Raw genomic sequence first — 22,977 nt, 5'->3', positions numbered from 1 at the left:
ATGGCCCCTGTCTGCTAGCTTTGCCCCGGCTGCTAGCACAGCCTCTATGTTAATGCAGCCCTTGCTGCTGGCATAGGCCCTGTAGCTAGCCATGCCCAGGCAGCTAACCCAGTCCCTCTGCATGGCCCCCAGTCTGCTAGCTTAGCCCCGGCTGTTAGCACAGCCTCTATGTTAATGCAGCCCTTGCTGCTGGCATAGGCCCTGTAGCTAGCCATGCCCAGGCAGCTAACCCAGTCCCTCTGCATGGCCCTAGTCTGCTAGCTTAGCCCCGGCTGTTAGCACAGCCTCTATGTTAATGCAGCCCTTGCAGCTAGCATAGGCCCTGTAGCTAGCCATGCCCAGGCAGCTAACCCGGTCCCTCTGCATGGCCTCCACTTTTTGTGTAGCCTTCCCACTGCTAGGACTGCCCTTTCAGCTAGCAAGGTCAGTTTTTCCCACTGCTAGGACTGCCCTTTCAGCTAGCAAGGTCAGTTTTCCCACTGCTAGGACTGCCCTTTCAGCTAGCAGGGTCAGTTTTTTCCCACTGCTAGGACTGCCCTTTCAGCTAGCAATGTCAGTTTTCTCCCACTGCTAGGACTGCCCTTGCAGCTAGCAAGGTCAGTTTTCCCACTGCTAGGACTGCCCTTTCAGCTAGCAAGGTCGGTTGCCCCACTGCTAGGACTGCCCCTTCAGCTAGCAAGGTCAGTTTTCTCCCACTGCTAGGACTGCCCCTTCAGCTAGCATGGTCAGTTTGCTCCCACTGCTAGGACTGCCCCTTCAGCTAGCAGGGTCGGTTTTCTCTCACTGCTAGGACTGCCCCTTCAGCTAGCAAGGTCAGTTCCCCACAGCTAGGACTGTCCTTCCAGCTAGCTTGTTCTCTCATGCTGGTCCAGCCCTGTCTGCCAGCCTAGCTCCGGCAGCTGGCGCAGCCTCTATGTTAATGTAGCAGTACAGCTAGCATAGGCCCTGTAGCTATCAGTGCCCTGGCAGCTACCCTTTCCCTCTGCTAGCCCCTTCCCTGTTCCCCTCTCCGGTGCCCCTGTTCCGGCCCTGTCTGCTAGCCTAGCTCCGGCAGCTAGCGCAGCCTCTATGTTGATGTAGCAGTACAGCTAGCATAGGCCCTGTAGCTATCAGTGCCCTGGCAGCTACCCTTTCCCTCTGCTAGTCCCTTCCCTGTTCCCCTCTCCAGTGCCCCTGTTCCAGCCCTGTCAGCTAGCCTAGCTCCGGCAGCTAGCGCAGCCTCTTTGTTAATGTTGCATTACAGCTAGCATAGGCCCTGTAGCTACCAGTGCCCTGGTAGTTACCCCTCAGCTCCTCTAGTTACCCCTCAGCTACCCTACTTACCCCTCAGCTACCATGGTTACCCCTCAGCTCCTCTAGTTACCCCTCAGCTACCCTACTTACCCCTCAGCTACCATGGTTACCCCTCAGCTCCTCTGGTTACCCCTCAGCTCCTCTAGTTGCCCCTCGGCTACCCTGGTTACCCCTCAGCTCCTCTTGTTACCCCTCGGCTTCCCTAGTTACCCCTCGGCTACCCTGCCCCAGTCGCTGGCCCCACTTTTGTTGTGGCTTCCCCTGCTGGCATGGCCCAGTACTTTTTGTTTGTTGCCTTGTTTTGTCCCCTGCCACTCTGTCTGTATTTTTGGGTCGCCGGGTGGCTCCCGTGGAGGGGGGGGTACTGTGAGGTTTTGTCCGCTGCTCACCTACTCGCTCTGTTCCTTTAAGCCTGTTGCTCACCTACTCGCTCTGTTCCTTTAAGCCTACTGTTAATCAATTGCATTCTCCTCACCTCACTAGCCCCCACCCTCGCGTTCGTTTTCTCTTCAGCAGCCACACCCTTGGACTACCTGTCATTATGTGTTTGATTGGTCTGGTGCCGAACACACACTTTTAGTTCAAGTATCAATTACCTTCACGCACCTGATGTTTATTCTAATTAGTTCCCATGTGGGCTTTAAGAACCTCGCTCTTCCCCTCTGTCCCTTGTCGGGTCGTGCCCGTATCATGCCGTATCATATCTCTATCACCAAGACTCCTTCGGGAGGTTCTCTGTCTGTTATGCTGCTTTCATCTCCGGCGTGAGATGCACTCTAGCCTTCGCCTCCTGTCTCCGTTTGCCTGAAAGGAGACACTGGACTGCGCTCTCTAAACTTCCACGGGAGGTATCCCAGTGTTCCACTTCAGACCTCCGCGCAGCAGACGCCCAGACGCGCATCCAGACCTCCGCGCAGCAGACGCCCAGACGCGCATTCAGACCTCCGCGCAGCAGACGCCCTGACGCGCATCCAGACCTCCGCGCAGCAGACGCGCTCTTCACTCCAGACGCGCATCGCTTCCTAATACTCTACGGGAGGATGCGTCTCTCCGAGCCGGCGCGCTCTTCCGCGCAGATGCGCATCCAGACCTCCGCGCAGCAGACGCGCTCTTCTCTCCAGACGTGCATCGCTTCCTAATACTCTACGGGAGGATGCGTCTCTCCGAGCCGGCGCGCTCTTCCGCGCAGACGCGCTCTCCACTCCAGACCTCCGCGCAGCAGATGCGCTCTCCGTACCGGCGCGTACTCAAAGCAGACGCGCACCATCCAGACCTCCGAGCCTGGCGCGCTCTTCCGCGTAGACGCACTCCAGATGCGTCCTCCGTACCGGCGCGTACTCCAAGCAGTCGCGCACCACTCAGACCTCCGCGCCAGATGCGCCCTTCGTACCGGCGCGTACTCCAAGCAGTTGCGCACCACTCAGACCTCCGCTTGGACAACCCGTTTCCCTGTGGCGACGCGCTCGCCCCGTTTTGATCCCAACTCTCTTTACGCACAGCGCCTGGGTGAGTTTTTATGACTGTCTTTGATCCTATTCGTTTTTCGTGTGTTTAATGACACTGAAGATATCCTGCTTTTTGTCAGACTGTCACTCACCCAGCATCAGCTTTTTGGATAGTTCATTGGGATAATCTTTGGCCTTAACATCGCTCACTGTGTGTATACACACCGAAGATATTATTCACTTGGATTTGTATTTTGGGACTTCACTCACAGTGTGTATATACACCGAAGATTCTGTCACTTGGATTACTCTGTTTTTGGGACAAGTCACCTCTCCTGTCACCTGCTCTGTTCCCAACTGAACTCTGAGCTAACCCGCTCCCTCTCTCCCTCTCGGTCCCGTTTACCACCCTCGGAGATCTGCCGAGAGAGATCTGCAGAGCGGTTCTGACGTCCACCGTCTGCTTCCTCAGACGAACCATCCCGGGAGAAGCTGCAGAGCAGCAACATTCATTAATGCTTGTGTTCCAAGGCCTTACCCTGTTTTCTCTGTCCCAGTATGCAGCTCCAGCCCTCGCCCTGTTCCTAGGCCTTACCCTGTTTTTGTCTAGTCCTTCCAGTCCTCCCTCTCCCCAGCCCGCCTCCGCGGGCCTCTGTCCCTTTTTCCCCTCTCTTGTCCTCCTAGTCCTCCCTGTCCCCAGCCCGCCTCCGCGGGCCTCTGTCCCTGTTTCCCCTCTCTAGTCCTCCTAGTCCTCCCTGTCCAGTCCTCCTAGTCCTCCCTGTTCCTGCCTTGTTCCCTTGCCCCGGCCCTGTTCCGTTAGCCTTTCCGTTAGCCTTCCCTTAGCCTTCCCCTTAGCCAGCTTGCCTCTTAAAGGCACTGTACCTTTCCCATTCTTGTTATCCAGTAATTTGTGTTCTCCCTTAAAGGGACAGTGCCGTTTTCTGTTGTTTCAATAAATGCCCAGTTCTTGGCTTACTCTCATACCTGTCTTGTGTTGTGCGATTGGGGTCGGTTACAAACCATAACAGACCCTGATGTAAACAAGACAAAATTCTTTCTCTGGTCTGCATCCCCTTATGTAATTGAGCTGTACTGTACTGTACCCATTCTGCAATCTGTTAATACAGTTTTCAATCAATCAATCAAACAAAGGTCTGTCCCATTGTATACCAATCAATGGGATACATTGCATGTTGACCTGCATTCTTTCAAATGTATATAATTAATCATTAAAACAGATGTGTAACAAATAAGAAATACAAATTCCACAGAAGGCATTAAATAATTATTATTTTCAATCATTTCACAATAATTGCATAATTGTGTTTGAATATCTGAGTAATTAAAGTAATTATACATTTGTCCAAAATAGCTGGTTCAGATATGGTTAAGCAGCTGCCCTGTGATCAGATGAATCCATATTATTTATTTTTCCGACATCAAATGCGTAATTTCTTATCGTACAAATATTGTCATATTTATTTTAATTATGATTAAGTAATTAATTCCAAGGAGGCCTGTAGCGTTGACGTGAAGGAATCACTATGAGAACACAGTCTGTCAAGTTATAATGACATTTTTAATTAGTCAATCAATCATGAGATTTGATCGTGGCTGAGAGCAGATTTAAGAGTGCTCCTCAGCACGCTTAAATCTGCTCTCAGCCACGATCAAATCTGATCTCAGGAAAATTTGGGGACTCCCACTCCCAGCCCTAATATGTCTTAAATGGGCCGAAATCTGGCTAAGACGAAATCTTTTGTCGTAACTTGGTTCGGGAATGAGACCCAATGGGTCTGTGTCTCTAATTACCATATTGACTCATCAGTCTAGTCTCGAGTTCACGAGATCTTCCCTCACTCAACTAAACTGTTCTGATTTGACGGTTTCTGTGACTTCGACATAGCATTGATCTGCAGGAAAATTAGAATGAGAATAGTATTACATTATTATCAGTCATAAATATTAAATGATCAGTTTGGAATTATCCATAAAATTGTATTACAATATCAGTCAGAAAATGTTATTACATTATTGGTTAAGTTATTACATTATTCCGTACTACCCAGGTATATAAATCACAGGTGGAACCTCACTCCCCATATGAGGGCCGACGTTCCGCTCTACTGGTTAAAGTTGCTTACTCGTGAGTAGTACGTTCGTTGATAAAGAAAAATAATGTCCACAGCCGCTCCAGTGTAAAACAAAGATATCCAAACGGTTTATTTCTCTTCCACAGCGAAGTATTTCTTTACAGAAGTGGTCCTAAAGCTATTTTCCTAAATATTCGTTACTACTAGGTAAGAAAACTGTATTTTCCCAGTCTCCAAATCACCGCAGACTCGAGACATGAAAATTCCTCCACACTGGAAAGCCGTAAATCAACTTGCCGGCTCTTTCCACAGCAAAACGGTAGGCTTGGCACCTTGGTTGAGAAATGCAGGCTTCAGTCTATGTTGTTTAGGCCCCGTTTAGACGGAAACGCTAGCAGGTGAATCCGCAAAAATATTTTTACGGATGTGCCTTTCGTTTATACGGAAACTGCGTTTTTACGGGGTGAAACCGCAAAAAAGTGAGACTACCTTCCAGGGTGGAATTCCTAGAAACGCAAAAGCTTTGCGCTTTCGTCTAAACTGTCAAACCGTATAAATCTGTTAAAACGATGACGAAAGGGTTGTCACGGCTCTGGTCGCGCGTACTGCTTACGTCACATGTAGCAGGTATGCGCCAGTAGCCGAGACGTAAACAAAGCAAGTATGTCTGACTATATCAACGGAGATCACCTGAAGGCTACATTGGCAGTACTTTTAACCCTTTCACTGCCACACGACAGAAGGTTAACCCTTTACTATCACACAACCAGCTGTCGTGTGGCAGTGAAAGGGTTAAATACACAAGAATCTGTCCCGCGGTGTGAGTGGACCCACTGTCTGTGAGTGACTCTGCTTTTGTCCAATCAAATTCCCCATCCACAGTCTGCGAATCAGAGGCAGAGTAGGGCGGGTCTTCACAGCACGTCATGTGACATATGCGCCAATCGTGTGACAGCGGGGCTCCGTTTGTTACAGCGTCGTCTGCACGGAGAATTCCCCAAAACGCTCGTCTAAACGTAAAATTAAAAGTGAAACCGCAAGATGACTTTTGCGGTTTCTGTTCACAAAACGCTCGTCTAAACGGGGCCTTTAGTCTATCTGTTCAGTCGTGTTTCAAGCAATTCTGAGAGAATTGTGGACTATATATAGACACACAAATGTTCTAGAATGTCGGTTATGACATCATACTGTGACATCACAAATGTTCTAGAACGTTCGGTCATGACATCATACTGTGATATCACAAATGTTCTAGAATGTTCTGTTATGACAAATAAGATGGTTCAATGACTATCTTAAATCCAATCAATATTCCTAATGCCGTTTCAATGTAAGGTCTTACAAATAAACATAATAAACATTCATATAATACAATAACCTAAATATATAGCTTTGGCTCCTACACCCCAGGTCTATAAATCACAGTGGAACCTCACTCCCCAGGTCTATAAATCACAGACAGTGGAACCTCACTCCCCAGGTTTATACATCACAGTGGAACCTCACTCCCCAGGTCAATAGGTGCTTATTGTTATTTGTTGGTGGAGTTATTAGGCTATTATTATGTTGTTCGCTACACCACCGCTAGATGGCGAGCCGTTATTCAGCAGCATCCCTCCAGGCTGGTCCTCTACTCCCCTCTTTCTCCCCACATCCACGATGGCGGCGCCCACACCGGCCTCAGCCACAGCACCGCGGGGCGGGGTTTAGCCGGTGTTATATACTTCTATGGGTTCGCCTGGTTTTGCCATCAGTTGGATAATTTCCTCCCACGGCTCGGAGCTCCTCGTCGCGACGTTTAAACTGAGCTGCAGACATTAGATAGACAGAACTGACAGAACAACAACACCATCTGAGACCCGAACACCACCAGAATCCTGAGGTTTTAAAGGTGGACATTGGAAACTGGACAACATCAACAGCGAGCTGTGAGCAGCAGCCTGGTGATGATGTGACATCTCGGTGCATCATTCCTCCCATTCCTCATTCCTGGTCCTCATCACAGACACTGTGCTTTAAAGCTGCTGTCAACACTGTGCTTGTTGTTGGAACAGACTAGATGTGGATCTCTGGAGGCTGGTGTTCTGGACCACTGACTGGATGAACAGAAGAATCGATTTTTGATTTGATTTGACAAAAATCGCATTCAGCTGATTTTCTGGAGAACAAGAGGCTGGACAGACAGTTGGCTGTAAGGTTTTCATCATCACAACAGATAGGATATATTTGTTATATTGAGGAGTAGGTTATATACTATTTTTATTATATTGAGGATTGTGTTAATATATTATTTGTTATATTGAGCAGGTTAAATACTGTGTTATATTGAGGAGTAGGTTATACTATTTGTTATAGAGGATTATGTTATATTATTTTGTTATATTGAGGCGTAGGTTATATATTATTTGTTATATTGAGGAGTTGTGAGAATACCCGCTCTCACTTTCAAATCAGACTTAACAAAAAAAGGATGTTCAAGTCAGTTATTTAAATAATAACAATAAATAACCAACAGCCTACATAATCTTTCTTAGACAATATATTCCAGTTGAGTCCAGCTAGAATGGCATTGTTTTCCCCTTTCATTTATATATTTGTTGTTTTCATAATAGACCTTTAATGACTGACAATTAACAGTAGATAACTGTTACCTTACCTAACTGTAACGTAGTAACGATAGATATACTGTAACTAGGGAAGTCCTGTTAGTGTAGCGACCGTGTGATCAAGTGTCTGAAGAGAAACTGTCGAGTCAAAGTAACGGTAGCAGAACACAGCAGAGTTGATGAAACCTATAGGGTTGGAATTTAAGGTGGACCAAGTTATTAGTTGTTTTTTTTGTATTTATTAAGGTTGAGCCATAGGGATCCAGACAGTGTTTCCTTTAGTCTCAGCTGCATCAACTTGAAGACATCTAATTTCTCAAGACACACTCCTGGATAAGAACAAGGTTAGTCATCTTATTTATAATGTTCAGAAATGTACTGGTCAGGTTCTCCCCCGTAAAATCCGTACAGTACAACTGTAGCAATATCACTACTGTATTGGTCCATTGAAGGTACAGTATATATTACTGAAGATAATTCTATATAATGTTCTATATGCATGAGAAAAGGTAGAATCTGCATTGCCGTTTTTTTTTTTTTTTTACAATGTTTTATAATAAAATAGCATAAAGGCATGAAAAGAGGTATAATGTTGAACAAGCATTGGAATTTGTTGTGGATGTTAAGGATGATCCAGATAATAATGAAAAGGACTGAGCCTGAATGCTGGGCCAGTGAAGATGACAACCATAGTACAGGATTTGAAGCTACAGTACAGTCGTGTACTGTATTGTACCCATTCTGCAATCTGTTAAATAAAGTTTTCATTCATTTGAAGTAGTGTGCTGTAACAGTCTGTTTTAAAAATAAAAAAAAAACTGCAAGCTGTTGCTTTAAAGGTAGAATCTGTAATGTTGTCGAACAGGAACCTCTAGGCAAAAGAGCCCAGCATGGTCACCAGACCTTTCTTGGCAGAGCCTGGGGTGGGGCCAGCAGTAGCAGCCCCTCACCCTATCAGGGCCAGCAGTAGCAGCCCCTCACCCTATCAGGGCCAGCAGTAGCAGCCCCTCACCCTATCAACCACTCAACTGCAACGCACACATCAGACCAAAACAAAACATGTAAACAAAATGCAATACAGGGTAATCAAATAAACACTCTACACAATCTATTCAAATCTTTTCATCCCATGGCAGCCATGTTTAGCTGGTTGGGAACAGACGACCGTAAGAAGGAGCCGGAGGTTTTCCAGACGGTGGCCGACGGGTTAAAGAAGCTTTATAAGACCAAACTACTTCCTCTGGAAGAACACTACAAGTTCCATGAGTTCCACTCCCCCGCGCTGGAGGACGCCGACTTTGATAACAAACCAATGGTGCTACTGGTGGGACAGTATTCTACTGGAAAGACCTCCTTCATAAGGTAAATGAACACACACACACACACACACACACACACACACACACACAGTATTATACTGGACAGACCTCCTCCATAAGGTAAATAAACACATATATATATATATATATATACATACACACACACACACACACACACACACACACACACACACACACACACACACACACACACACACACACACACACACACACACACACACACACACTATTATACTGGAAAGACTTCCATAAGGTAAATAAATAAGTTCAAGTTTCAAGCTTGTTTTTTATTTGTCACATATAATGTATGTACTTTACAGTGAAATGCTTGGTTCTGTATGAGCCCCTGAGAATGTGCTTCATACAGTAAAAAAAAGTAATAAAAGAGGAATAACACTATATAATATACAATACAATATACAAGTACAATCTAAGTACAGTGAGTAAACACATATATATATATTATTAACTGTGTCTTAGGAGGTAGAGTGGTCGTCTGGTAATCTGAATGTTAGGCTTAACTCGGGAGGTAAAGTGGTTGTCTGGTAATCAGAAGGTTCTCAGTTCGATCTTGGCTCCTCCCGGCAGCATGTTGAATTGTCCTTGAGCAAAGCACTGAACCCTTAGCTCCCAACGAGCTGGTTGGTGCCTTGATAAGATAAGATATTTCTTTATTGATCCCCTTGGGGAAATTCAGGCATCATAGCAGCATGGGGGAGGGGGAGGGGAGGTACAGGTAGTAAAAACGAGCAGTGTAAACAATATAACAAGTCAATATAATTAACTAACTAACTAACTGAAATATACAGTATTCACATAAGGTGCAGTGTTGGTAGTGTTATTGTCCTTTTTAGGTTCCTAGTAGTTGTAGTTCGATGTCTGGCAGCAGTCCCTGCCCAAGTTTCAAGTTTCTTTAATAGTTGTCATACAGAAGTACAGAATACTTTTGTACAAAATGCTTCTTACTGTTGCGCTCCAGAGACTGTGCATGACAAGATAAGTATGAAATAAAAACATAGTAAAAATTAGAAGAAAAAAAAGAGGTCACAGTGTTCAGTTTAGACATATGTACAATGTTCGTAGACGTAGTTACCATACAATATACAATACTGTGCAGTGTACTAATATACAATACTATATAGTGCAAGGCATAAATGGACAAGGTGCAGTTTAGGTACAATTCACAGTAGGTGTACGAGTTGTAGTGCAAATCCTTTATCAATAAATATAAAGTGTAAGTGTGTTTGTGTGATCTAAAGTGTGGAGAGTGGGTGCTGCAGTGTGTTGTTTGTTTGAGTGAGTGTGTGTGTGCGTGTGGGTGTGTGTGCTGTGTGCATTTGATGGTTGTTGCATAGTGATTATTGTTCGTTTAGCGATTATTGTTCGTTTAGCAGCCTGATGGCCTGGGGATAGAAGCTCCTTCTGAGTCTTTCTGTGCTCGCCATAAGACTCCGGTATCGCTTGCCTGACGGCAGCAGTTCAAAGAGGCAGTTGTTCGGGTGGCTCGAGTCCTTAATAATTCTCTTAGCCTTCCCCTTGCACCGCTTGTTGTAAATGTTCTGGAGGGTGGGAAGCCCCCCTCTAATTGTGCGTTCGGCTGAACGTGTCACTCTTTGTAGTCTGCTACGGTCTTGTGCAGTGCTATTCCCAAACCAGGAGGTGATGTTGCCGGTCAGGATGCTCTCTATTGTACATGAGTAGAAGTTCCTAAGGATCTTCTGACTGACTTGGAACTTCCTTAGGCGCCTGAGGAAGTAGAGGCGTTGTCGTGCCTTCTTCACAACACTGTCAATGTGTGTGGTCCATGTCAAGTCCTCGGATATGTGGGCTCCGAGGTACTTGAAACTGTTCACTCTCTCAACTGGTGCCCCGTCGATGCTGAGGGGGCTGTAGTCCTTGACCCCCGACCTCCTGAAGTCCACAATCATCTCTTTTGTTTTGCTGACGTTCAGGGAGAGGCAGTTCTCCTGACACCACTGTGACAGGTTCTCTACCTCTTCCAGGTAGGCCCTTTCGTCGTTGGCAGAGATCAGGCCCACCACTACTGTGTCATCAGCAAATTTGATGATGGTGTTGTTGTTCCGCTGTGCTACGCAGTCATGTGTGTACAGGGAGTAGAGGAGGGGGCTCAGAACACAGCCCTGGGGGGCCCCTATGTTGAGCGTGATGGATGAGGAGGTGCAGTTGCCGGCTCTTACCACCTGGGGTCTGCCCGTCAGGAAGTCCAGGACCCACTGGCACAGGTCATAGTTCAAGCCCAGGTCCCTGAGCTTGGCTATGAGTTTGGAGGGGACTATGGTATTGAATGCTGAGCTGTAGTCGATGAACAGCATTCTCACATAGTTCCCCTTCCTCTTGTCCAGATGTGATGCTGCTGTGTGCAGCACATGGGCTATGGCGTCCTCCGTGGACCTGTTGGGGCGATATGCAAATTGCAGAGGGTCCAGGTTGATGGGGAGGGAGGAACAGATGTAGCCCTTCACTAGCTTCTCAAAGCACTTCATGGCTATGGAGGTGAGGGCTACAGGGCGGTAGTCGTTGAGGCAAGCGGGCGTAGATTTTTTGGGTACAGGGATGATGGTGGACTTCTTCAGACAGGTGGGGATGACGGCCTGTTCCAAGGACAGGTTGAAGATGTCAGTGAATACCGGGGCCAGTTGGTCGGCACAGACTTTTAGGACGCGGCCGGGGATGCCGTCCGGTCCTGCTGCCTTCCTGATATCCACTTTTTTAAAGATCCGTCTCACCTCATGCTCTGTTACCCTGAACACTGAGTCTCCATCAGCAGACCCCCCCCCCCCCATTGCCGTGGTTTGTAGGCTGGTGTTGTTATTCACAGCCTCAAACCTCGCATAGAAGGAGTTGAGATCATTTGCTAAGGAGATGTCACTGTTCAGTTTGAGGGGGGTTCCTTTGTAGTCTGTCATTGTTCTGAGGCCCTGCCACATGCCTCTAGAGTCAGCCTGTTCAAACTGAAGTTCAACTTTATCCCTGTAACGCCGTTTTGCCTCTATTACTGCTCTCCTGACGTTGTATCTTGCCATCTTGTGTTCTTCCATGTTGCCTGTCACCAGCCCGGTGTTGTATGCTGATGTGCGCACTTTCAGAGCCTCACGGACGGATTTGTCTACCCAGGGCTTTTGGTTTGGGTAGATATTAATTTTGGTGGTGGGGATTATTACTTCTACCTGAGTACAGACATAGTCAATCACCGTTTCGGTGTATTCGTTAATATTGGCTGTGTTATCACGGAGTACACTCCATTCTGTGCTTCCCAGCACTGCTTGGAGTGACTCTACTGACGTCACGGTCCAACGTTTAACCTCTCGCGAGACCACCGGCGTTCGCTTGAGACACTGTTTGTACTTAGGCAAAAGAAAAATTGCAACGTGATCGCTTTTACCGAATGGACTAAGAGCCTGTGACTTGTACCCATTCTTAAATTGCGAGTATACATGGTCTAATATGTTCTCGCCTCTGGTGGGACAGGTCACATGCTGATAGAAATTCGGCAGCACCTTTTTAAGACGCGCGCTGTTGAAATCCCCCAAGACCAAAATGGCCGCGTCAACGTTAGCTGCCTGGAGTTTGTTTACCTCGTCGTGAAGTTTTGAAAGTGCGACCTCAGTGTTCGCGTGTGGTGGAATGTACACTCCGATGAGGATGATGGACGTTAACTCTCTTGGGAGGAAGAAGGGTCGACATTTTATCGTGATAAACTCCAGGTCTGGGGAACAGTGGTTAGACATTTCCTTTGTGTTGCCTAAATCGCACCACTCCTTGTTTATCATGAAGGCGATGCCGCCTCCTTTCTTCTTTAGTGACTCTAATGCCGTCCGGTCTTTTCGTAGAACGAAGAAATGGTCTGCCGGTTCTATTGCATGATTCGGGACATCTGGACTCAGCCAAGTTTCTGTGAAACAGAGGACGTTACAATCCCGAATGTCCCTCTGGAATTGGATCCTTGCTCTGATGTCGTCCAATTTGTTTCCTATCGATTGCACATTGGCCAACAATATGCTGGGCAATGTGGTTCTGTGTCGTTTGGACCTCAGTCTGTTCCGGACCCCGGCTCTCTTTCCTCGTCTTCGCGGCAGCTTTTTTTCTTGTCCGTGGCCGGCATAACAAAGGATCTCGGTGGGCCATTTCTGCTGTTCAGCGATCCGATCCAGAGAGCAATCCAAACGGTAAGTTTTTCTTAATCCAATGTCAATGATTGACTGACGGTCATACACATATAATGCACCAACAGTTGGTGCAAATAAAACTCCTAATACTATAAAAATTAACAAAATAAAGCTGTTGTGGAGCCTGATGGCCGCTGGTATGAAGGACTGGCAGTTAGTTGAGTGTCGTGGGGGTATGAATCTGTGACTGAACGTGCTTCTCATCTTGACTAGCTCGTCGTAGAGGGGGTGGGAGGGATTCTACAGGATAGCAGCCAGCTTCCTTCTCATCCCCCTCTCTGCCATCACCTCTAGTCTGACCAGCTCGACTCCCACCACGGAGCTAACCTTCCTCACCAGCTTGTTCAGTTTGTTGATGTCCCGTGAGTTGATGTAGCCCCCCCAGCATGCCACAGCATAGAAGAGGACGCTGGCCACTACAGACTGGTAGAATGACTGCAGCAGTCTATTGCAAGCATTGAATGATCTGAGTCTTCTCAGGACAGCCTGCTCTGTCCCTTCCTGTAGAGGGCCTCTGTGTTGTCCGACCAGTCCAGTTTATTGTTCAGGTGTACCCCAAGGAACTTATATGAATCCACCACCTCCACCTCCTCCCCTCGGATGGTGATGGGAATCGGGGGGGGGGGCCTCTTCTTGCCCCTCCGGAAGTCCACCACCAGCTCCTTGGTCTCATTGGTGTTGAGTTGGAGGTGGTTGCTGTCGCTCCACCCCACAAAGCTCTCCACCAGGGCTCTATACTCCTCCTCATCGTCGTTGGTGATGTAGCTTACGATGGAGGATTCGTCAGAGAACTTCTGCAGGTGGCACCCTGCATGGGTGTCATCAGCATGTGTGTGTGTGTGTGTGTGTGAGTGAATGGGTGAATGTCAGCATCAGGATTTACACAATACTAAATACATGGAACGTGTCACAAATCAAATCAGAGATACATTTCTTTTCATAACTTTCATCACAAGGATAGTTTAGATTAGTGGACAGCGGTATGAAATACTTGCAAGTAATATAGTTGATGCCATGTCATTAGCTGAACTCACAGAGTCCGGTGGTCAGAGTTTTGATCTGGTTCTGAACAAACCGGGAGGTTTCAGACTGTCAGAAGACAAAAAAAAGTGTTAATCTACACCATAACCTGTAGGCAACATGTATAATCAGCAGAAAACCGTGTGCCCGAGCATTTCCGATGCTTGATTGATGTTACGACAAGCCCCAGTATGTAGTTAGATACTGCGTCACGTTGCTTTGAAGCACAGGGAATGATCAAGGCCCACAGTGTTCTGTTGTAGATGGTTAAAATGTCTCTGCCTGCATGTTATGATATGGATGAACACGGGACTCCATGAGTCAGCTACTGGCATCGCATCAACCACTGTACTGGCAAGTGTTTCATACCACCACGTAATGTCCACAAATACCAACTATCCCTTTAAGCCTTTCTGATGAAGAATGGATTGTACCGGTCTGAACTGATCTGAACTGGTCTGTTAAGATACTGGATGGGATCAGTACTTATCAGGCGGTATTTAGTCGAGGCCTCAGAACCAGGATGGTCAGCCTGGACATTCAATATCCCATCCCAAGACTCACACGCTGAGTAGTGTTTCCTGTGTGTGTGTGTGTGTGTGTGTGTGTGTGTGTGTGTGTGTGTGTGTATGTGTGTGTGTGTGTGTGTGTGTGTGTGTGTGTGTGTATGTGTGTGTGTGTGTCTCAGAGGCAGGGTCATTAGCAGCAGTCATGTGGTTAGAAAGAACCCCGACACTCAGCTGTTACAGTAATGTAACACACACGCACGCGCGCACACACACACACACACACACACACACACACACACACACACACACACACACACACACACACACACACACACACACACACACACACACACACACACACACACACACACAGTGTAGCTGATTAGCTGGTCAAGCATTTTGGGAATGAGAGATGCCAAAGTAAGAAATGTTTTACTCTAGATAGATAGATAGATAGATAGATAGATAGATAGATAGATAGATAGATAGATGGATAGATAGATAGATAGATAGATAGATAGATAGATAGATAGATAGATAGATAGATAGATAGATAGATAGGTAGGTAGGTAGGTAGGTAGGTAGGTAGGTAGATAGATAGATAGATAGATAGATAGATAGATAGATAGATAGATAGATAGATAGATAGATAGATAGATAGATAGATAGATAGATAGATAGATAGATAGATAGATAGATAGATAGATAGATAGATAGATAGATAGATAGATAGATAGATAGATAGATAGATAGATAGATAGATAGATAGATAGATAGATAGATAGATAGATAGATAGATAGATAGATAGATAGATAGATAGATAGATAGATAGATAGATAGATAGATAGATAGATAGATAGATAGATAGATAGATAGATAGATAGATAGATAGATAGATAGATAGATAGATAGATAGATAGATAGATAGATAGATTGATTTGTATTTCTCATGTTAGAACATTGCTGTATTCATGATCGCTCCATGGACACCTGGATTCTATTTATTTCTCATGCTGGTCGTTTATTCTTGATAAGGAAATACCAAAAGAAAATAGCAAATGACTGTAGATTATTGTGAGAGATTATAAGGTAGGCTGTTATTTGCTATTATTTCCTAACGTTAGTACTGAAGCTAGGAGCTTTTCAATGCCTTTTAATGTCTTAGAAAGCAATATCGGTGTGGTTCATTAATGTCCGGTCTTTATTTAACAACTCAGACTCTATGTGTCTTGATCCTTCTGCTATGTCATGTTCCTAATACTAACCCTAACTATAACCTTAACTATACCATAACTTAACCTAACCATAACCCTGACACTAAAATAGCTCATCAAACAAAAGCAGGATGTCGAACACATTCTCATTAGGTCAAACACGTTCCGGATATCGTGGCGTGTGTTCTTCGTATTGGTCCTGGTTTTTCACGTACATGTGCCCACACATACACACGTGCCCCCTCCCCTCTACCAGTCAGATGTAGAATGTTAGAAATGCTGACTAACTGGTCAGGAGGCCTTCAGCCACAGATCCTGTTTCAATACAACAGGGTTTGTCAAGCTCAGGTCCTGGGGCCAGCGGCGGTCCTGGCAGGTTGCTGAGCCTCCATGTTCACTGAATCTATACAACCAGGCTGTTTACTGAGTCAGGTTCTATTGTTCTGTTGGTGAGCTAACATAATCACTAAGTTAAGTAATATGAATGAATGAATGAAAAAGTTTATTTTTGAACATGTATTCTCCATATTCATCCAAACAAATCCCAATATCAAGCTCCGTCATAAATAACAATCATAATGAAAAAGAAATTAAGCAAAAAGTCAAGAGCAATGTAGTTAGTTTGTTGACATGTTCAAAAAAGGAGTAGAGGGAAGCTAAGTGTATTGATCCCTACCCCCTTACATTAAAATATTTTTTCTTCCATAAAATTTTACTTGATTTAACATAATTTAGTATAATACATTATATACTATACTTTGACTTATAGTACAAAAAAGAAAAAGCTTGAGTCACTTGACAGCAGTAAATAGTACAATACCACACTACATAACACAATATAACATTACTTTGTTTATCCGCATTACTCAATTCAATATTTCTCTAATGTGTATTTAATTTTTTTGTATCCACTTTTTCTCCCCCTATTTTATTCTGTATTTTCCTCTCATCGGTGCGGACTCGGTGCGGTTCGGGGGGTGAAGTTGCAACATTGTTGCATTCTTCATTTGGTTTGTTTGCATTCACATTGCAATTTGTCAAGCGCACCAAACTTTCGGAACAATGTCACACGGTCGAAAAGGGCGCTCGTCTATTGGACACAACCCAGTGAGCGTCTTTTCAACCTACTGTAGCGTCTTTGCTTAGCTTTCATATAACCCAGCAAAATCTTGTTTATTTGTAGATGTATTTTAAACTATGCACTAACTATATTTTTACAATGCATTAACATCTGCAAATATGAAAAATATGCGCCAGTCCTGCAAGCGCGCCTACAAATATCTGAGCACGATATTTTCAAAGATTTAATGTGACGTCTACAGGCATTAAAGCGTTCCGTCTTGAGACGGAATTCCGTCAATTTGATTCGGAGTTCCGTCAATTTGATTCGGAGTATGACGGATTTCCCGTCAATTGGCTACCTGGTATAATATGATTTGTAGATGCATACAGATTGAAACTAAATTGAGCCAATCGGAGGCGTCAAATATCATGAAAAGGGGAATTTTCTTCCTACCGCGAGTCATGGTGAGCAATAATGGCAGGACGCATGCAGCGACTCGAGAAAAATGTATAATAAACGCAAGATACATTCAGACTGTTGGATCTAAATAAATGGATTTATGGACACATTTATGCCCGGACCACAAAGCTTATTGAAGGGTTAGCGGAGGCGCGACGGCTCTACCGGAGTCCGTCAGCCTGTTATATGAAAATGTGATAATAGTAGAAACGCATGTCAGAAAACACGAGTCTTACGACAGTCGCCTTTTTTGCAGCCCTCGCGCTTCAATCCTCTCCTTGTTTACCGACGTCACATCCACCACCTGCTTGCACTAACGTTACGCACGCCTGCTATACCGATTAGCTAACGTTAGCATAATAACGTTAATGGAAGGAGTAAGCCGGCCACTAAAAAGAAAACCCATGCGGTGTTCTCAGACGAAAAGGATGAGCGGCACCACCCAACAAAAGAAAGTTTCGAGAGGAATGGAAGTTTTAAGATAGCAGTGTTTCAAGAGACTGGCTAGGCTACAGTATGATGCAGGGGCTGTAGACAGTGGTGAGTTGTTAACTTGTTCCGTGTTCCGCAACTATGTCAAAAAGAAAAACAAACAACACATTTGTCATTGTCATGTTACTTCACAGTACAAATACATGAGTCCTCTGCTGTGGTTGTGACGAGTATCCTTTATTAGCTTAACTCCGTAGCAACATCACACAGGTGTATCTGTAGACAGTCCTCCCCACCGTATATTCTCCCCACCGTATGTATCTTTTTTCTCCCACCCACCCACCCCCCCTAATGTACAGTCTCCTCCCCATCATAATGTATATAATCTCTGTTAGGATCTATGGGTAACAGTACTGTATATTTGCATATCGTATATGTCACAAACATTACTATATACCTGTAGTATGTCATGTATGTCCCTATGCCATAAATGTTGTGTATGTCATAAATGTCACTATGAATTGAAAATGGGGGACCTGATGTAAACAAGACAAACGTCTTTCTCTGGTCTGCATCCCCTTAACAATTGTATGTATTGAGCCGCACTGTATTGTACCCATTCTGCAATCTGTTAAATATTGATTGATTGATTGTTATTAACAAATTGCATAATGGGTACAATACAGTACAGCTCAATACACACAATTGTTAAGGGGATGCAGACCAGAGAAAGACTTTCCTCTTGTTTACATCAGGGTCCCCCATTTTCAATTCATCATAACATATTATATGACATACATGACATACAGATAGACAATACTGCTACATCTATACATTTATGACATACCAGATTTGCAAATACAGTATTGTTTGTGGTACAATAAGAGTCTAAAAAAGAGAGTATATACATTTGACGAAGAAACTGTACATTGGAGGAGTTTGGGTAGGTTGGGTGGAGGGGGGGGGACTGTACATTGGAGGTGGGCAGGGGGGGGGCGGGGTTCGGTAGGCGGGGTGGGGGGGGGGGGGGGGGGTAACTGTACATTGGATTATCGATGAAACCGAACAACAAGTAGGCTCCCTTAAAACGCTAACGCTATTTAAAAAAAAATACAGTGGAGGTTAAAATAAGAATATGACTTGGCCTGAAAAAAAGTTCAGTCAGGAGTTTTTTTTTGCTTTAATCCCTGCGTCTATCCATAGCTCTCATTTAGCCCAGGAGAATCTTGTCTATTTGTAGATGTAATTTAGACTACGCACTAAATATATTTTTACAATGCATTAACATCTGCAAATATGAAAAGTATGCACCAGAGAAGTCCTGCAAGCGTGCCTACAAATATCTGAGCACGATATTTTCGAAGATTTAATGTGACGTCTCTATCCATAGCTCTCATTTAGCCCAGGAAAATCTTGTCTATTTGTAGATGTTTTTTCAGCCTGTTATTCGTTTGAACTTCTTTAATAGTTTTAGAAGGCTATAGCCAAAGTTGCCTTTTACGCACCGCTTAGCCTATATTTTACGCACTGTGTTTATCCTATATTAAATAGTCTAATTGTTTTTTCATCCTGTTATTCGTTTGAACTTTCAGCCTGTTAATAAATATGTGTCGTTAATTCAGTATTTAACTTCTTGAATTCATATTTCTTGGGTCTTCTGCCCATATTTCTATCAGGGCTTTCACCTCGTCATTCGCCCACGTCTGTCCACGAGACATGTTTACCGCATGCTTGTTTTGCAGTGAATGCGCGCCGCGGTGTTTGTTTTTTCCCTTCTACCCAAGATGCACAGTTTATCAGGTCACTTCATATATTTGGTCCGCGTTTGGTCCAATGAAGCGAACCCAGACCTATGTTTTCAGGCGGACCAGAGTTTGCGTGTTTGGTCCACACCAGCATTCACACCACCCCAAAAAAGCGGACTATCTGAGAAAACTAACTCTGGTCCGATAGTCCGGACCAAACAGCTCTGGTGTGAAAGCATCCTTAGTTTGGCTAGAACATATAGATCTAGCTTGGCTAGAACACAAATCTAGTTTGGCTAGAACGACTAGAACACATATATCTAGCTTGGCTAGAACATATAGATCTAACCTACCTTGGCTAGAACACATATTTAGTTTGGCTAGAACATATAGATATAGCTTGGCTAGAACACATATATTTAGTTTGGCTAGAAGCCTAGAACACACAGATCTAGTTTGACTAGAACACATAGATATAGTTTGACTAGAACACATATTTAGTTTGGCTAGAACACAGATATAGTTTGGCTAGAACACATAGATATAGTTTGACTAGAACACATATGTAGTTTGGCTAGAACACATAGATATAGTTTGGCTGGAACACATAGATATAGTTTGGCTAGAACACATTGATCTAACTAGTTTGGATATAACACATAGATCTAGTTTGGCTATAACACAGATCTACTTTGACTAGAACACATAGATCTACTTTGACTAGACAGGTAGTCCTATCTAATGCACATTAGGACACTGCTGGTTCCTGGCTGTACCACTAAGCTTTGCTTGCTTTATATCACAGCCGGGCAAATTAACATAAGACTGAAATACATTTTATCTTCCGGCGACGGTACTTTTTAATTGTATTTGACTTACTCAGAAGCATTTTATAGTACATTGACATATAATCCAGGACACTTATTTGTCAAACCCTGAAGTTGTTGAATTTCTTTTTAATTCTATTTATTTTTGAGCTTTTTGTATTTTTCACCCATCCCAATTTAGTCGTTATGCCAATTCCCTTCCTGGTCGTTGCGCGCATTGCCCCACTGTCGGCCTGGGGAGGGTGTAGAACTACCCCATGTCTCCTCCGATACATGTGGAGTCGCTAGCTGCTTCTTTTCACCTGACTGCGAGGAGTTTCACCGGGGGAACGTAACGCGTGCTGAGGTTCACGCTATTTCCCCCAGATCCCCTCCCAGGCGCCCCGACCGACCAGTAGGAGTCACAGTCACAGTACAACGACCAGGACACATACCCCACCGGCTTCCCACCCACTAACACTGCCAATTGTGTTAGTAGGGACGTTGTTGTGGGAAGTTGGAGCATTGCTGTGATATGAAGCTGGCACATTAGTACATATATAGCTTGAAACCAGCTAATTAGGACCAAGAGTGAAGACACCGGAGATGATTACAGTAATGGATTATAAACAATATGAGAGGAAAAGAGGGCGAGGAACAGACTCAGATAAACTAGAGACAGACAGACAGGCAGACAGACAGATGCTGACTGGAGGTAACACCATAAATATCTATCTCTCTTTTTCTGTCTATATGGATAATAAAACATACATGCTATACCTGAGAGAAGAGAGAGAGAGAGAGAGAGAGAGAGAGAGAGAGAGAGAGAGAGAGAGAGAGAGAGAGAGAGAGAGAGAGAGAGAGAGAGAGAGAGAGAGAGAGGAGTCTGAGGAGATTTTAACATCTGTGGCTTCTAACAACGTTCTCTAAACTTGGAGGCAGCAGCTTAAACAGACATGTTTACATGAAGACAAGAGCAAACTGCTGGACACCATGATGGTGTGAATATATTGTAACAAACACACACACACACACACACTCAAATACATAGATGTGTACAATTACACACACGCACACATACATACTTCTTAACATCTATGCTGACACTTACATAATTCCTCAACCACACAAACACACATGCACAACACACACACACAGACACATCCTCAAACGCACACATACTGTACATAGCGAGACACCAGTACTAGGCACTGCTGTCTCCCCTGACAAGATGTGTGTGTGTGTGTGTGTGTGTGTGTGTGTGTGTGTGTGTGTGTGTGTGTGTGTGTGTGTGTGTGTGTGTGTGTGTGTGTGTGTGTGTGTGTGTGTGTGTGTGTGTGTGTGTGTGTGTGTGTGTGTGTGTGTGTGTGTGTGTGGTGCGTGCGTGCGTGCGTGCGTGCGTGCGTGCGTGCGTGCGTGCGTGCGTGCGTGCGTGCGTGCGTGCGTGTGGAGAGAGAGAGAGATGTGTAGTATGGAATAATTAACCTCCCATCGGCTAGTGGTTTACATTGATGGTCATCAATCTTCAATTTAAATCATGTCTTTATGTCCTGGGTTCACACAGGGTCAAACACAGTAATCGTCTTTACAAGGCTGATGATGTCACTATAGGCTGGTGATGTCACTAAAGGAAGATCTTAACGTTCAACCTTTAAAATGTAAATCCACCTTAAAGAACAATTTCTAAAGCACTATTTAGCACCACCATGTTTTTTTTTTATCTGCTTTTTCTCCCCATTTTTCTATTTTTTCTCCCTTCCCCAATTTCGTATTGTCCAATTCTACCCTCCCCTGTCTCGAACGTTGTTAGGCCATGCCTCCCACAAGCCGGCTGCAATGTGGACGAAGCCTTGCATCACGTGTCCCCTCCGGTACTCGAGGAGGCAGCCGTCACATCTTTTCACCTGCACAGCGCGATCTCTCAGCGGCGAGGGTCTGCGTGGGAGGGACACGCCGCCCCCGTCGCTTCCTGATTCTACTGCGCAGGCGCACCAACCGACCTGTAGGAGTCGCTGTCCACACCGTCCGATCCCCACCCACCAGCTTCCCACCCCCTAATACTGCCAATTGTATTAGTATGAATGACCAGCCAAGCTGGTAGCAACGCCGAGAGCTGGGCTCGAACCCAGCATCTCCTGCGTTGGTGGCGAGCGCCTTGCCCACTGCGCCACTTAGCCGCCCCTTAGCACCACCATGTTGTAGGTATCTGTTGAAACAGGATTATAATCTGTGTTGTTTGTGTTGTACTGTAGGTATCTGTTGAAACATGATTATAATCTGTGTTGTTTGTGTTGTACTGTAGGTATCTGTTGAAACAGGATTATAATCTGTGTTGTTTGTGTTGTACTGTAGGTATCTGTTGAAACAGGATTATAATCTGTGTTGTTTGTGTTGTACTGTAGGTATCTGTTGAAACAGGATTATAATCTGTGTTGTTTGTGTTGTACTGTAGGTATCTGTTGAAACAGGATTATAATCTGTGTTGTTTGTGTTGTACTGTAGGTATCTGTTGAAACAGGATTATAATCTGTGTTATTTGTGTTGTACTGTAGGTATCTGTTGAAACAGGATTATAATCTGTGTTGTTTGTGTTGTACTGTAGGTATCTGTTGAAACAGGATTATAATCTGTGTTGTTTGTGTTGTACTGTATGTATCTGTTGAAACAGGATTATAATCTGTGTTGTTTGTGTTGTACTGTAGGTATCTGTTGAAACAGGATTATAATCTGTGTTGTTTGTGTTGTACTGTATGTATCTGTTGAA

General features: G+C 44.8%; 1 protein-coding gene across 1 annotated transcript in view; it reads left to right on the top strand.

Moving 5' to 3' along the window:
* Positions 1-6,644: 6,644 nt before the first annotated feature.
* The window catches only part of LOC311228904 (EH domain-containing protein 3), a 51,238-nt gene continuing 34,905 nt past the window's right edge, over positions 6,645-22,977 (top strand). Inside the window, exons 1-3 of the mRNA XM_084314862.1 lie at positions 6,645-7,022; positions 7,684-7,781; positions 8,574-8,799. Coding sequence (XP_084170988.1) covers positions 8,576-8,799 — 224 coding nt within the window. The 5' untranslated portion in view covers positions 6,645-7,022; positions 7,684-7,781; positions 8,574-8,575. The remainder of the gene's footprint in view (positions 7,023-7,683; positions 7,782-8,573; positions 8,800-22,977) is intronic.

This window comes from Notolepis coatsorum (assembly GCF_963971535.1).
Source record: "Notolepis coatsorum genome assembly, chromosome: 5".
Lineage (NCBI taxonomy): Eukaryota > Metazoa > Chordata > Actinopteri > Aulopiformes > Paralepididae > Notolepis > Notolepis coatsorum.
This window is presented reverse-complemented; position numbering and strand designations above follow the sequence as displayed.